The sequence below is a fragment of the Blennius ocellaris genome, assembly GCF_963422515.1.
Source record: "Blennius ocellaris genome assembly, chromosome: 6".
In the NCBI taxonomy this organism is placed as follows: domain Eukaryota; kingdom Metazoa; phylum Chordata; class Actinopteri; order Blenniiformes; family Blenniidae; genus Blennius; species Blennius ocellaris.
Genome location: NC_137655.1, coordinates 25,861,462 through 25,878,212, shown reverse-complemented (window position 1 = coordinate 25,878,212; position 16,751 = coordinate 25,861,462). Strand labels below are relative to the sequence as shown.

Below are 16,751 nucleotides of genomic sequence, written 5' to 3'. Positions count from 1 at the left end.
TCATAACCTGCCAATACCAACTAGTTTTATTAGCTCATTAACCTGCTAGTAACCTGCCAATACCAACTAGTTTTATTAGCTCATAACCTGCTAGTAACCTGCCAATACCAACTAGTTTTATTAGCTCATAACCTGCCAATACCAACTAGTTTTATTAGCTCATTAACCTGCTAGTAACCTGCCAATACCAACTAGTTTTATTAGCTCATAACCTGCTAGTAACCTGCCAATACCAACTAGTTTTATTAGCTCAAAACCTGCTAGTAACCTGCCAATACCAACTAGTTTTATTAGCTCCTAACCTGCCAGTAACCTGCCAATACCAACTAGTTTTATTAGCTCATAACCTGCCAATACCAACTAGTTTTATTAGCTCATTAACCTGCTAGTAACCTGCCAATACCAACTAGTTTTATTAGCTCATAACCTGCTAGTAACCTGCCAATACCAACTAGTTTTATTAGCTCATAACCTGCTAGTAACCTGCCAATACCAACTAGTTTAATTAGCTCCTAACCTGTCAGTAACCTGCCAATACCAACTAGTTTTATTAGCTCATAACCTGTCAGTAACCTGCCAATACCAACTAGTTATATTAGCTCCTAACCTGCTAGTAACCTGCCAAAACCAGTACTGGTGCTGATGGGAGGAAGACATTCTCAACATGTTTAGAGGATCTACTGTTTTAGGGTCTATTTGGGGCGACATGTGATGTAACCTTTTCTTTTTTTTAAGTCTGCTGGTTGACTGAGTAGCAGGTTGTTAATTATTATCAATCAGTGATTCATGCTGCCAGATACAACCTCTTATCAAACATTAATATTTAATCCAGAAAAAACATTAAAACCAATGAGGAAACCGAATGAGAGAGAGAGAGAGAGAGAGAGAGAGAGAGTTTTGGAAAAGATGGGCACATTTTCTTGAATAGAAATTAAAAGCTTTATTTGTATTGTTGTTTTAATTCTTTAAAATAAATCCGTGTTTGACACCTGATCAGTTACTGAGTTTTGATTTAGTTCAGAACTTGTTGAGAGTAATTAGAGTATCGACGTGTCGACACACTGAGCAGACGACACTCTATTCTTTCGTTTGTATGTTTTATGTTTGCTGGTGAAGTAATCCAAAAGTAACTAAAAGTACTCTGGTACGATACTTTTTTATGCTCGCACTTAGAGTAAGTTACTGATTACATTTTTTGACAAGCAACTTGTAATCGTAACTGATTGCAGTTCTGAAGTAACCTTCCCAACCACAGCTGGGAACGACCAGTAAGACAAACATTTCAGAGCTCTTGTGAAAACGAGCTGCACAAAGACACACTTCTTTTGACTCCATATCGTCAAAATGATCTTTTTTTTTTTAAAGTTTGATTTCCAGAGTCGGCGCTGAGGACGGAAGCTGAACCCATCGTCTGCTACTTCAGCCGTCACTTCACAGCCAACGACTCGTCACGTGGAAGATGCGAGGATTGTCTCATCTTTCTGCAGCGCCAAGCTGCACGCAGTCGTAGACTTTAGATAACCAGCGAGTGAAGTCCAGTGTCCTGCTCAGGATTTACACCGTTGCCTGGTAAATGTTTGACTTCGCCAAACATCACACGTGTTTTTGTTTTCAGCGTGTCCACAGCAGAGTTTGAGGAGGGTGTATAGCCCTGATGTTCACATGTTGTTTGTTTAAGCCCAGTTGGAACTAAACAGCATCCATCACACAGGGCCCATCAACTTGTTTTGTCATCAAGCTCCCCGCAACCTTCAACAACTTAACAAAAAGAAAACGCACAAAAGCAGCTTAGTCATACCCAGAATGGGAAGACATGAGGTGTTAGTGAGTGTCGGTCACAAATAGAGCTGCTGCGTCACGTTACACTTCAACGAGACGAGGAAGGACTCGTGCAAAAATCCCTTCTCAACCTTTTAAAGCGTCTCGGCTGCTGAACATCAGCTGGTTCACTTCTGAGCTCGTCGTCTGTTTGAGGTTTGACCACCGCAACCCAGTCGGTGTTCTTCTCTGCAGGTGTGTGTGTGTGTGTGTGTGTGTGTGTGTGTGTGTGTGTGTGTGTGTTGGAAGGACGACAGGAGCGGTTTTGTGCATTGTCTTGGTTTCTCACTTTCTGCCAATACTTTGGCTTCATTCCCGGCGCAGCATGTTGCTCTGATTTGAGAGTCGTGACATGAATCTCCGCTGAGCCTCGTGAGCCGGTGTTTTTTTGCACTTGAACCTGGGTGGTTAAAACAAGAGAGGAACAGAGCAAACAAAGCTGCTGTCACGGTAAACAACTGGTTTCCACTTTGACAGACTCCATGAGCAGCCTGCGGAATGACTTGTGGTAATTTGTATTTAGCCTGCTGGTATCCGTGCTGTTTAATGTTTAATGTGGGATGAAGGTTGTTTCCTTGCGTTCACATTTTCCCAAACGTTCGGTGGTTTCTTCGTTCAGCAGCAGGATTATGTCAATAACTACAAGCCAGGAGTTTCAGCAAACATAGATGAACTCAGTCAACTTTGCAAAAGATGTGACCTGGAATATTTACTGCAGCCAATGCTTTTTCATAAAGAATAGAATAGTTTTTTATTATTATTGTTCTGCCACAGTGGAATTAAAAGAGTTGTCTTGTGGCGCACAGTAAAACTAGAGTAAGACTAAAAGATCAACTCTATAAATACAAAGATAAAAACTATAAATGTATATACAAGGCAGTCAACAACAAATGAGTATAAGTATATTGCACTGTTTACATTTCACTGAAACACTGATGATACATTTACGATGAACATTTATCCTTAATTACGATCTTGCAGCAGTTGAGTGTTCAGTGTTTGTATTGCACTCAGATACTTGGCTGACTTGAAGCTATGAACTTTCTAGTCGATAGTATTGACGTTCAGTGGTCCCCAATTATATCTAATTATATAATACATGGTTTCAGGGGGCCGTTTACACTGGGCATTCACATGGTCTTGGGTGATCCGATCACAAGTGGCGAGCTCAAAGTGTCCACAGGCCCCGCAGTGCTTCCGCCACTTCCCAGGCGTTCAGGGACGGATCCCACCTCTGTATTGTGAACAGCGAGCTTCGCTAACGTTCTGGGACGGCGAGCTTCGCTAACGTTCTGGGACGGCGAGCTTCGCTAACATTCTGGGATGGCGAGCTTCCCTAGCGTTCTGGGACAGCGAGCTTCGCAAACGTTCTGGGACAGCGAGCTTCGCAAACGTTCTGGGACAGCGAGCTTCGCTAACGTTCTGGGACAGCGAGCTTCGCTAACGTTCTGGTACAGCGAGCTTCGCTAACGTTCTGGGACGGCGAGCTTCGCTAACGTTCTGGTACAGCGAGCTTCGCTAACGTTCTGGTACAGCGAGCTTCGCTAACGTTCTGGGACAGCGGCGTCGCAGCAAAATGCATCATACGAAATCGGGCCATTCAGCAAAAGTGACGTAGAGATAATAATAGAATCTGAACTCAAGTGGTGCGGCAGAAAAGCGTGATACAGACAAATGTAAACAGTCTGCGCCACTTGTGATGTGATCACCTGAAACGCAGGTTAAAGGCACGTCTGAACGGGCCTTTATGAATGTCTACGCTTTGATCCCTTCATCTTCTGTAGGCTTTAGTTCAAGCACAGCAGTAAGTTCAAAAGTAGTGAACAACCCAAGTAAAAAAATAGTCAAAAACATCCACAATTAGTCCAAAGCAATCATAATAAAACTAGTCTAAAACCAGTAGAGTTTTATTAAAGATGTTTCCAGAAGATCTAAAACAAGATCCACTACAAACATCCATTGAGAATTCATAACTTTAGAACTCGTCTCGGCATGAGTTCACGAGGAACTTCCAAACTAGTCTAAACTTAGATTACCGTATTTTCCGCCCTATAAGGCGCACCTAAATACCTCAAAATTTCTTAAAGGCTGCCAGTGCGCCTTATAGCCCGGTGCGCCTTATATATGGACGATTGTTCTACTCCAGGCTGCTATTTGACAGCTGAACAACTAGAAGCTTTTATTTTGACAACTCTAACTTTGCAACCGGATCTTCAGTGCGGACGAGACTCCACACAACACATTCATCACTCATGGTTGCACACCAACATTCTAACAAACCAAAATAAACTAGATGAAATAATGACTCCCTAAACTGGGGAACAAAAACACATAAACACAATCAACACAACACCAAGCCCAACAACGAGCCACAATAACCTCCAACAACACAAAACATGAATTTGTCGCTGCAAGGCATGATGGGACATCATGCCTTGCAGCGACAAATTCAACCTGAGCTCCTCAGTGCAGCCGATAGAAACTCCCATAATTCATTGCAGCTGTTTGTGGTGTTTTAAATGCAATTATTGGGGGTTATATTTGGTTTGTGGTGTCGGTAATAATTGTGTTGTGTTGTGTTTTTGTTGCTTAGTTCATGTAGTTTAGTTTATTATTATTATTATTATTACCGGTAGTTGTAAGTTGTCAACCAGTAGTGAAGAAGGTTTTGTGTGTAGTGTGGTACTGGCATAGGCTGCAGGTAGGACTATCAAAATAAAGTGTGTGCACCTCTCTGGGTGTGAGAAGCAATGGAAAATGTAACATAATGGCTTTGAGCTATAAATGTTGCTGACCACTTGTCTGTTCCATGCGCCTTATAGGGCGGTGCGCCTTATATATGAATGAAGTTGTAAATTATGTCAATCAATGTAGGTGCGCCTTATAACCCGGTGCGCCTTATAGGGCAGAAAATACGGTAAAACAAAGTTCACAACTAGTCCTAAACCAAGTGTCACAGTCGGCTCATGCTGTGTCTCAACATGGAGTCCAAAACGAAGGACAAAGTCCAAACAAGGCTTAAAGTAGCTCAGGAATAAGATTTCCTCATCCAACAGTCTACAACAAGTCTGCACCAGTCCAGACTGCAGACCTACAACCAAGTCTGTCAATAAAACCGAGTCTAATGCAACTCAAGAACAAACCTCAAGACTCATGTCAAACCAACAGAACTTGATTATGCTCAAGTCCAAAAACAAGAATAATACTAAATCCAAAACTAGTTTCAAACTAGAGAACATGTAAACTACTAAAACACAAGTTTGAATAAAAACAAGTGAAAAGCAAAAAGCCAGACTTGTCTAACGTTCTAAAAAAAAAGTCCAAAACATCTGCTCTAAAGATTGAAACTGAGGACAGAACTAGTTAAGATAAATCGTAACTAGCACAAAACCAGTCTGAAACCAGTAAAACCTGAAGTGTCAGAGAAGCTCAGAACTCATCCAAACTCTACGGTCACAGACTTTTCCTCCAAATGAGCTCACAGCTCTCAAATCGAACTTTGTTGTTCACCTGCCGCCATCTTGTCAGTAGAATATAGATTTGCAACAGAGTTTACAAGTGAATTTAGGTGCATGGTGGTTTTGCTGCTGCATGGAGGTTAGTTGAGGACTTGTTTTTTTACACTTTGAGTCTTTGCCTTTGACACTAAAAAACTGTTAAAAACACACAAAAACCAACCTGTGGTCTGTTTATGAGCGCTGCTCTTTGAAAGTGAAACAAGGGGTAAAGAACAAAGAGTGACTGCACCGCCACACCTCTTATCAGCATGTCCGCCTGCCTGCAATTCTCACAGCCTGCACGTTGCTGCGCAACACAAAAATTGCACAACGTTATCTCTTTATCAAAGCCACCGCAGATATATTTAAAAAAAAACAAAGACAAATCTCACCTTAATGCCATGAAGAATACAACCTCTGATCTACTTCCTTTAAGTTAAATACCTATTAGCACATCATCATCACTGTCGTCTTTATTAGTTTAATATACTGCAATTATCCTACCTTAACTTTTGTCTGCGCAAAAATCTGTAAGACATTGCAAATAAAAGAACGCCAATTGTGCGCGCAGCTTGGCGACAACAATTGAGGCGTTTTATACGCAACTGTGTGCCTGTAAACAATGTACAGCGGCAAGAACAAGATCAAGGTAAACACGTTGTGGATGACTCATCCAGGAGTGTTCAGTGTGGTACCGATTAGTATGGACGTATCGATGCCAAAAACAAGCTCACGTTTCCTTCTACAACACAACACGTCACAGCAAAAACCCTCCTGGTTACGTTTGTCAAGCTGACGGACAGTAATTCTTATCGACTGATGAGTTCCGGGCCTTTCTTTACAACCTCGTCGCGTTTCGAAGGATCTGTGTGTATTACATAATGAGACGACGACAGCCGCAACAAAGACTCATATTGGAATGATACAGATCATTTCAATATGAGTATATTATAAGTATATATATATATGAAACGTATACCTATTATAAGTATATATGTCAGACATATTTCAACTCTCCAACCTGATACATAACATTTCATGTTATACTGCAGCGACTGCTTTCTGAGACTGGAGTTACAAGGACTGCAGTGTGAAAAGAAAAACCTCATTATTCCCCGATACTTTGTGTGCAGCTGCACTGAAGAAGCGACTGGTTGACCTCAGTGAAGAATTGGAGGATTAAAGCCAGCGATCGGACTGAATCCCCACTTTGGATGACTTTGACTGTTGAACATTTGGGGGCCTGTTTTGCTGTGCTGCAAACAAAACTGAAATGAAGAATAGCATAAACCTATATTTATTGACAATTTGCGCAACACAACCAGAAATTGCACTGACTTGATGCAATGCAAATGTATATAAACAACACACTCTCGTGGTGACGGGTTCCACGCTGGAACAGTGACATTCCTGCTTTGAATCCAGTCGCAGTGTTTCTGTGTGGAGTCATCATGTTCTCCCTTTGTGTGTTTGTGATTCTTTCATCCCACAACCCAAAGACATGCATCGGAGATGACTTGGTGACGCTGACGTCCCCGACTGTGTAAACATGAGGAGGTGTGGCTACCCTACACAAGGTGTAGTCCAACACCCTGTGGCCCTGCACTGAACAAAGCGGGATAGTATATAGTATATATAGGATGTGACCGTACACTACAGACCTGAATCTATAGTTGTTTCCTTGTTGTGGTTGCAATCAGCATCGTTCACAGAAAGACTGCAGCAGGTTTTTAAACTGCAACATTTTTGCGATTCACCTCAGTTCAAGGTCTGTTTCCAAATGTGTTCACAATTACAAAAGAGAAACAAAGGAGAGTTAAATAAATACGCTGGAATTCACAACACAAATACAAGGCTGAATAATGAATATGAAACATTTGTGGGACTGTTCACCCGTTTGCTGGCTTGTTGGAGATTAAAGTGGCGCTCAGTGGAAACATTGCGTGGGTCGTTTGTTCAAGGGAGGAACCTGGAAGCCGACTTCAGGTCAGGCCACAGAAATGCATCCATCATCTGCGTAGAGCTTTACATTGCCTTTGAGGGACTGGAGAACAAGACTCCTCCCAGGCTTGTTCTCGTCTTATCGTTTGGTACCGGGCCGCACAGAAAGAATAAATAACTTACATTATTTCCGTTTTATTTATTATCCGATTCTGAACAATCTTTTATTTTGAAAAATGACCGAATTCCCTCCGTTGCATCTGTCGATGACTCACGCTTGTCTCGGTCACGTGACACATTAACTGATATTAAACCCACTTCTTTGCTCAGGGGAGAACGTCCAGTGAGGAGACAGAAGAAGAACATTAAAGTAAGTAGAAAGACGAACAAGTACACAGGGGATCCAAGTTTATTGTTACTTTTACAAAATACCACAGTTTTTGTTGGTGGTATCATTTAATTTTGTTGTATTTGTGCGCCACACCTCAAGGGCGGTCCGAGAAAATATTGTCTCACATTAAACCGGTCCGTGGAGCAAAAGAGGTTGGGGACCGCTGTCGCAGAACACATTAATCTGGCATTTTTTAATAATACAATCAGATGCTCAGTGGCGCAGACGTACACAGCAAATGTCCGGGTAATAAAACTGGGACTCTGGATGGGCAGGTCTGCCGTGGAATGCCCCTGTGTGTAGTGACCACAGCTTTTTTACAGCCTGGTTCAATAGTGCCTTTGTGCAGCCCAGGCCAGCTGGCTGTGCAGGAAACCTCAGCCTGGCTGCACGGCCCCGCATCTCCACAAACACAGCCGTCTGCACACAGGCCACCTTTTTATTTTGGGGATTTACACTGGGAACAGCCAGTACACAACTCGCCAGACCTCTGTGCTCTACACTGCAGTCTGATGCACATTAACAGCAAAAGTAAAGCGTTACCGATTGAACCAGTACGCTATGTGTATATAGACGCTATATGTTTGCAGCTGCAGGCCAAAACAGAACTTTACTTGGATTTGGTTTGATGTCAACAATCAATCCCTGCATTTAAAGTCATGTCAATCAGACGCCATCCACTAAAAAAGGCCCAGTTGCATGTTTGCATTGAGACACAAACCAGTGGTAGATGATGTTTATATTTAGACCAGAAAAGTTCTGGTTTGTTCACAGAAGTCATCAGGCAAATGTCAAATATTCAGTCTCCTTTTGGCTCAGTTTAAACCTCCTCCAGATTCGGATTTGAATTAACAGCTCCTTCCCAGAAAATCACACATTCTTTTTTTTTTTTTCTTTTCCCCTGTCGACAGTGGTTCATTAGACTGAAAAGATCTGCCCTTCTGTAGCCACAAACAAGTTTAATGATAGCCGAGCCTGTAAAAAATAAACATCCCTAAAATAACAAGCTATGTCAGACCATTGAATTCACTGTTTCAAGTAAAGAGGCTCAAGTTGTCCCAGAACTAAATCTCACCAGCAGGTTTGAAACAGGAGGATTTCACCTACAAATCATTGGAAGCTCATAAATGACCATTAATCATTGTCCAATCATTGATCCTTTTGGGGGATTTTGGAAGATTGCCAGCATTTCTTTCATTGATGTTGCCTGTATTGTGCACTATTGTTTTAATATTTATATGTAACATTCAACAAAGTAAATAATTGCTGTATCTATAGATAGCAGTGAGACAGAAAGCATTAGCAGTGAATGTGTGATTGATGAAGCCTCTGAGCAGGTAAATGTTTACATCATATTTATGGCAACGTAATGTTTATCATAACTGTCTGTTAAATTCATGTTTTATTGGCGAGTTGTTATGACTCGACTTTCATGTCTCTGAAACCACTAACAGCATCGGGCCAAGGCTTCACCCATTGGGCCAAAGAGCCAATCTCGTACAGCCCAACTTTTTAAAATGCAAACAGGGTTTGCATACAAACGCATGACGACATGTTGAAGAAAGCACTTTGATTGGACGTCTGGAAATAACAGTCGTATAAAGAAGGACATGGTCAGAGACAAAACCAACGTGGTTTGATTTAAACCATCATCACTTTGGACGGACAAACACAAAGTATGCCAAGAACCACACACACACACACACACACACACACACACACACACACACACACACACACACACACACACACACACACACACACACACACACACACACACACACACACACACCAGTATCCTACCAGCTGCAGCATGAACTGTTGATACAAGCCAGGATGGATCCATGCTGTCATGTTGTTTACATGAAACTCTGGGCCCAACGTTTACAGAGCAGCAGGAATGGAGGTTGATCAGACCAGAAGAGAAGCACCGATTCAGGTTTTTCACTTTGGAATCGATCCAATACCTGAATTTGGATATCTGCCGATACGATACTAGTCCGATACCAGAGCTCTGTTTGCTTTTATATTATTATTATCATTATTGTTCATTTTATAAGAGGCTGTAATAAACTCTTCTCTACAGGAAAGTATGAGATGTATGAATGTTTGACTGTTTTCTCTCTACAGACGACTTGAGGTCAGTAGAAGGTCGGGAAAGGACGCAGGACCAAGTATTTTAGTTCCATGTGGACAATGTGGGTCTCTAATAAACTAGTTCTATAAACCATGTGGACAATGTGGGTCTCTAATAAACTAGTTCTATAAACCATGGGGACAATGTGGGTCTCTAATAAACTAGTTCTATAAACCATGTGGACAATGTGAGGGTCTGAGTGACTTCATGGTCTCTAATAAACTAGTTCTATGTTTAAAACCTCACAATCACTTTATTAATTCCTGAGAAATTCTTCATCAACGCAGCAGTAACAGAATGTTTCCAGCTCTAAGCAGCTCCGACCATTGGGACTATTTCCAGGGAGTTTAGCGTGGAGGAGGACGCAGCTTCACGGAGGTGTGAATCTCCTGCTACAGCCTGGGGGCGCTGCTGCTCATTGTTCTGATGTCAGAGCTTCTCCTCCGTCAGCTGGAGTTTTAAAACGGTGACGTCTGGCTCCAGAGCAGCGCCTCGCTGTACAACGGCTTTACTAACATCATGTTTCTGAGGCTTTGTGCTGTTTTGAGCCTGAAATACGTCCAAACATGCAGACATGTCATGAAAGGTTGGATAGCACAGTGCTACTTCCCTAGCCTGCTGGAAATCCAGTCCACAGTTTGCAGCCGGCAGAGCAGCAGCAGGGAAACACTGGAGTCGTTTCGGCAACAGTAAAGCAGACGAGGCTTCATGGATCAGAAATCTGCAGGTTGGATCAGAAATTTCCGATCCATGAATTCCGTTGGTATCGGAACCCGACACCGATACTGGATCGGACCCGTCTCTCACCAAAATACTTTTACATTTTCTTTTTGCCAGTTTTAGTGAATTTCTTTGAATGTCAGCATTGGTTGCGGATCTTTAGCTGCAGAACTTTAGCTCCAACTTCAAAGATCAACATTCAGAAAAATCTGCATAATGTCGTCGTACCAAAGTGTATTTGAAACTCTTACCAGTCTGACTCATTTCCTTTGACCTCTGACATCTCTGAAATGCAGTTTACTCTTTTTTTTAGCCATTCCCCATAAACCTTTGTCAAAAGTTATATTTGTTTGCCCGATTCCTCAGACTCAGGGGTCAAACAGGAGACGAGCTGATCACAGGTTATAATGGGCAGAATAGAGACTGATCCCAGAACTGTAAAGTCTAACAGGCTCACGGAACTCAAAACCTTTTTTGTAACGGATTACACAAGTGATGTTGTTAAATGTTTAAAGATAATATTTAAATAATCTATTTTATATTATCTTAAAACATTTCACAACTTCACACAAGAGACAGACAACTACAGACACTTTGACTGTACAGCCAATTTTGAGACGCCTTTTCGCTAAAAACACGTTTTTGTACCGTGAGAGGGAGTCGAAGTACCAAAAACAATCAAACAGAAACTCACAAAAAACTCCGCTCCTCCACCGTGTGGCGCATCCAGAGGTTTCTACTGCAGAACTCAGACCAGTGACTATATCGCAGGAAAATCTCTTTGATCCATTTTATTCCACATTCTGATGCTGAGGTGAAACTTGTTTGGGTCGTTTTCACCAAGTTGAGATGTGTTGGGTTGCAGTCAAGCGGCCGGGTACAGGTGTACCCAACGACTGTATTCTACAAGCTCATGGTACCTTTCGCATGTAAAACACAGGCATTCATATGAAATGCTAAAAGGCAATACTTCCTACTAAAACAAATCTGATACTGTGGAAATATGAACTTTAACGCCATATGATGTTTAGATTAAAGTTGATTAAACAACGTTTCAAGTTAAAAACGATTTTTTTTCAGCACTTTGGTTTCAGAAAAGTTTTCCCTGCACACAGCAACATTTTGAAAAACGATGTAGTTTTCATGTTGGGCCACGTACCAATATGCTTTCGGCATTAACAATGGTATATACACGGACACTTGTATGGACAGAAGACGAAGTTGGACTGTTATTCTGGGTCAACTATAAAACTACAAAGTCCCGGCAGAACGAGGCCTGGCAGCCATGACACTCTGGAGGCCGCCATCAGTCACTGTCCGTCTACTGAGCATGTGCAGAAGAACTACTTTTTGTGGCCATGCTGGGCATTCGCAGCTTTCGTTTTCCCTGTTTTCATGGAGACGGAGTATTTTCGAGAAGTCGGATTTTCATCCATTTACATGGAGACGGAGTCAGAGCCTTTTTCAAATAGTAGCACCCGAGGAGCACTTTTCAAAAAGTCGTGCTGTCGTGCAAAATGCAGGGCCGAAGATACGAAATGTGCAAGCAGGGAGAAAACAGGCAAACGTCTGTGATTTTTCTTGAGATCTTGTTTGTGACACAGTTGGACGGACGTTCCATGAAAGTATTTTCACTCGGTACGACGACGAAAGCCCTCCAGTACTTCCTGGCCTTGTATTTTTAGTGTGCAGTCTGCTGGAGGAAACCTGAAAAAAGGCGCTGCAAAGAGGGAGAGAGAAGGGAAGAAGCAGAGCGAGGCGGAGGCGGCGGCAGCAGCGGCGGCAGCAGCAGCAGCAGCGGTCCCTGAGCAAGGCAGCGCCAGGCCGTATCAGATTACAATAACACACTCTGAGCCCATGAGCCTCCCCCTCCTCGGAGCATCGCGTGAGAGCAGCAGCCGACTCTCCAACTTGATTGTGATTAATGCGAGAGGGCAACATATCCATGCCAGATCCAAAGAGAGACACACATTCTTAAGGTGGCCTGAAAGAAAAGTGGGAAACAAAAAGCAAGCGGAGCGAGCAAGTCACTCCCAGTTACCAGCAAAGAGGGAAAAAAAACTACACCAGAGCCACATTTAACTGCTGCAAGTGGAAAAATCTGACCTATTTTGATGTTTCGTGTCAAATAAACATCAGTGGGGGGGGGTGACGGGGGTTCACCAGCGCCTCAGTCCACCTTAAAGCTGTTATCTACACTATTTAACACTTCATTTTATAACTTGTTGACTGTGGGCTAAGCAAACAAAAAAGAACTTCTGTGAACAAGAATACAGTAGATCTACTTGGTATCTACGCTTACAAAACACACAAAAACATGCAGTCGGACACATCTCATTCATACACTGTACACTGGCTCTTGACCCAGAACCAGACGTTGGTAGTTTATTCGTTTTATATCGTTTTGGGGATTTTTTTTCATGTTGAAATCCTGTACTGTATAGTTTATAGCACTTTGTTTCAACCATGGTTGTGCGAAAGCACTTTACAAATACAGATATGGTCGTGCTATAAATATAAATACACTAAATAATATATTGTTCTTTACATGTAGCCAAAGTCAACGTTATCAAACACTCGTCATATTTGGAAAAAACTATTCAAATACTTATTAACTGAGTCAAAACAGCATCAAAAAGGTTGGTTTCAGTATGTTTTGCAGTAGATTTGCAATCCTGGGCTTCATCAGTGGGTTTCTCCTTTAAATAAACAGGTTCAGTAATTCACAGTAAAGCTTTTATGAAAAGGTGATGTAAACTAGTTGTGTGCACATAACTTTGTAATCCTGACTCTAAAGTAGGCTTACATGAATAACTCTTTCAAGTTCAATCAAAGCCTTGTATGACTTGCCCTCACATAGTACTCTTGGGTTAATATTAACATCATTTACAGGTTAAATGTTGGGCAGTAAAACACTTAACCACATCCTGAGTACTATTTCAGCTCACATTTGATGACACACTTGTGTACACTACTAGTACCTCAGTGTACTATATATTGAAGGAAAACTGTAGATTTGACTAATTAATATAATGCAAAAGTGTGCCTATATAAAACACCAGGACTACACAGTATAGTGTAGTATAGTATAGTACAGGATATATATGACCCTGTATTGTGTATTTGTGCAGCTCACCAGGTTGTAGTAATGGAACTCGATGCACACCTGGGAAATGTAGTTCAGCAGAACCTTCACGTTGCTTTTCTGGACGGAAACTTGAAATAACTGAACTTTGCACCCTAACTGGGATTCTTCTCTTCTCATAGAGTTTCAGTGGCTTAGCGACACTTTCAGGACATTTTAACCGCCACGTGTGTTGCTGTCGACTGAGATAAGCGCCAGTCTGGCCGAATTAAAGGTAGAAAACGGGGTTTAATCGGTGTTTCTTACTGTTTCAGGACGGGTTTCTTCCTCTTCTTGTTCGCGTACGTCCCCGGGTTCCCCAACATGTCGCCCCCGCCTCCCGACCCCCTCGAGCCGGGAAACAAGGAAGGCGAGCGAGAGCGACTCGTTTCCGCCGTGTTAGTCCGACGCAGGCTCGCTTCCCCCGGTGTGTCAAGCGCCGCCGGTTCAGCCGGTTCTTCCCATGCCGGGGGTCCGCGGAGGACTGCTGGCCGCTCTGGAGGCTCCTCTGAGCGGCGCCGCTCCGGACCTCTGTCCCGCTGCGGCTGGAAGTCGGAAAACTTTGAGACGAGAAGGGGAACAAAAAGTTGAAAAGAAAATAAAGAGGCAGGAGTCGCGGGGAGGGGTGGCAAATAAAAAGTTCGGAGTGGGAGTGGGGCCCAAAGCCTTCCCTTCACCCCCCCGTCCGAACGGCGCGGCTCGGTCTTGCTGTCGGGCTTCGGTCGCGGAGACTCGGGCTGCTCTGCTTCGGTCTCACGGGGCGTTTTCAGGAAATGTGCGTGTTCCGAGGGTTTAAGGTGGACTGGAGCCTTCCTGGCTCTGCTTTTCACCCAACGCTGCTTTAAAAGCTCGTTCTGAGCCGCTGAAACTCGTTTTGTTTGAAGACGGAACTCTTCTTTTTCAAGGGTACTTCATGAAGTTCCAAGTGTGACTGATGTGACGGTTTCTCTCGGTATTGAGCCTCAGAGAACTGACAGTTCTCCATTTGAGAACTATGTGCTGAACTGTTTCTTGAAGAACAATATCTAAAGGGGATTTGGTTTTATTGCTCTGGTACCACGTAAATACAGGCAAACAAGTACAACGTGCCAACACCAAACCAATATCAATACTTTTCAATATCCGTGGTTAACATATCATCAAATTACTAAATCTGGTTGAATTTTCAAGATCAGGTTTTGGGAAAAGTTTATTGGTAAACAGAAAATACTTTATTATCACACTGAAATAATTTTAGATTAGATTAGATTAGATTAAACTTTATTGTCATTACAAATGTAACGAAATGCAGTTTAGCATCTAACCAGAAGTGCAACATCGCAAGTATCAGATATTATATACACATACACATTCACATATATAAATTATAAATAAATAGGGAACAGTGTGAAGTTGCTATTGCTAGAATTTACATTATATTACATTTAATGGACGAAGTTGTATAAACAACAGTAACAGAACAATTTTCTCCCATAAATTGTAATGTCTGGATTTATTTTCTGAAATAAACAAAGTGTACAAATCTATCAGTCCAAAATCAAGCGAGAACAAAATATTATTTCAGGTGCAGTGTTCAGGATAGAGCAGCAGGAACTCCTGCAGGAGAGGAACTGAAAGTATCCATCTCATTTCACTGGTATCATGTGATATCAATGCGGGTATAATAGATAGTACTGATATTTGGCTCGATCCGCCCACTGATGGCTCCATTGCAAGAAGGTCAGCGGGTCAAATAGCAGCCAAGGTTTTATGTGTTGAAATTGCGTGTTGTCCATGTGTTTCCTGTCGGTACCCTCTTTCACTGGCAGCCCCCATGGGCCCGTCCACAAGAGAACACAGTTTCATGTTACTGTATTATTTTTGGCCGATTATCCACGCGGCATGACGTGTTCGCAGCCAGAAAGCTTTTCGTTGTTTTTTGTAAACGGGTTCCAGAGTGGGGCCATTTTAAACCGCCGCCTCGGCTTTGACTTGTGGAGGGCAAGACCAGTGATGCCAGCAACGTGTCATCTCTGCACTCTCCATGCCAGGCCACAAGTTGGTGCTGTTCTTTGATTTTGTAATGCAATCCAACACATGAGCATTGGTACGGTCCAGCAATGACGTTGGTTAGCTGTTCCAGTGACTCAACCAGTGGCAGCGCCAGATGTGTTGTTCTGGTGCTCTGGGGAGTTCGGTCTTTCAGTGACGGTGCAGGAGGATTGAGGGATTTCTAGTTTATTTTCTTTCTGCCATACCATCGACGATACGCACTCTGCACCGCGCACGTACGGTAAAAGCTCCGCTATTTAAAATAATATAATGTGACACAATAAGCAAGATATTTTGCCAAAGTGATGAAAGGTTTACAAGCCGGCCACTTAAACTCACCACTGAATGGAAACTCTCACAGCAGAATGTCACTGATGGAGCCTTCGACAGCAGCAGGAAGCAAAACACACTGCAAGTTTTTATTTGGGCCTCAAACACAAAGACACTGACTCCTGCTGCCAGAACCTCCACTGGAAGAAAACGGTTTGGTTCAGTGATCTAATGACATATTAGATCCACATCGACATATTAATAAAGACTGCATAGACAGACATGTTAATAAAGGCTGCATAGAGAGACATGTTAATAAAGACTGCATAGAGAGACATATTAATAAAGACTGCATAGAGAGACATATTAATAAAGACTGCATAGAGAGACATATTAATAAAAGCTGCATAGAGAGACATATTAATAAAGACTGCATAGAGAGACATATTAATAAAGGCTGCATAGAGAGACATATTAATAAAGGCTGCATAGAGAGACATATTAATAAAGACTACATAGAGAGACATATTAATAAAGGCTGCATAGAGAGACATATTAATAAAGGCTGCATAGAGAGACATATTAATAAAGGCTGCATAGAGAGACATATTAATAAAGACTACATAGAGAGACATATTAATAAAGGCTGCATAGAGAGACATATTAATAAAGGCTGCATAGAGAGACATATTAATAAAGGCTGCATAGAGAGACATATTAATAAAGACTACATAGAGAGACATATTAATAAAGACTGCATAGAGAGACATGTTAATAAAGACTGCATAGAGAGACATGTTAATAAAGACTGCATAGAGAGAC

General features: G+C 42.2%; 1 protein-coding gene across 6 annotated transcripts in view; it reads right to left on the bottom strand.

Moving 5' to 3' along the window:
* LOC308131317 (aryl hydrocarbon receptor-like) overlaps positions 1-14,398 on the bottom strand; it is a 59,409-nt gene extending 45,011 nt beyond the window's left edge. For all 6 annotated transcript variants that reach the window (XR_013936657.1, XR_013936658.1, XR_013936659.1 and 3 more), the window contains exon 1: positions 13,896-14,398. Coding sequence is in view for 2 of the 6 variants with exons in the window: in XM_080498018.1 (XP_080354144.1) it covers positions 13,896-13,954 (59 nt within the window). In the remaining 4 variants the exon portion in view is untranslated. The remainder of the gene's footprint in view (positions 1-13,895) is intronic.
* Between the last annotated feature and the right edge of the window lie 2,353 nt (positions 14,399-16,751).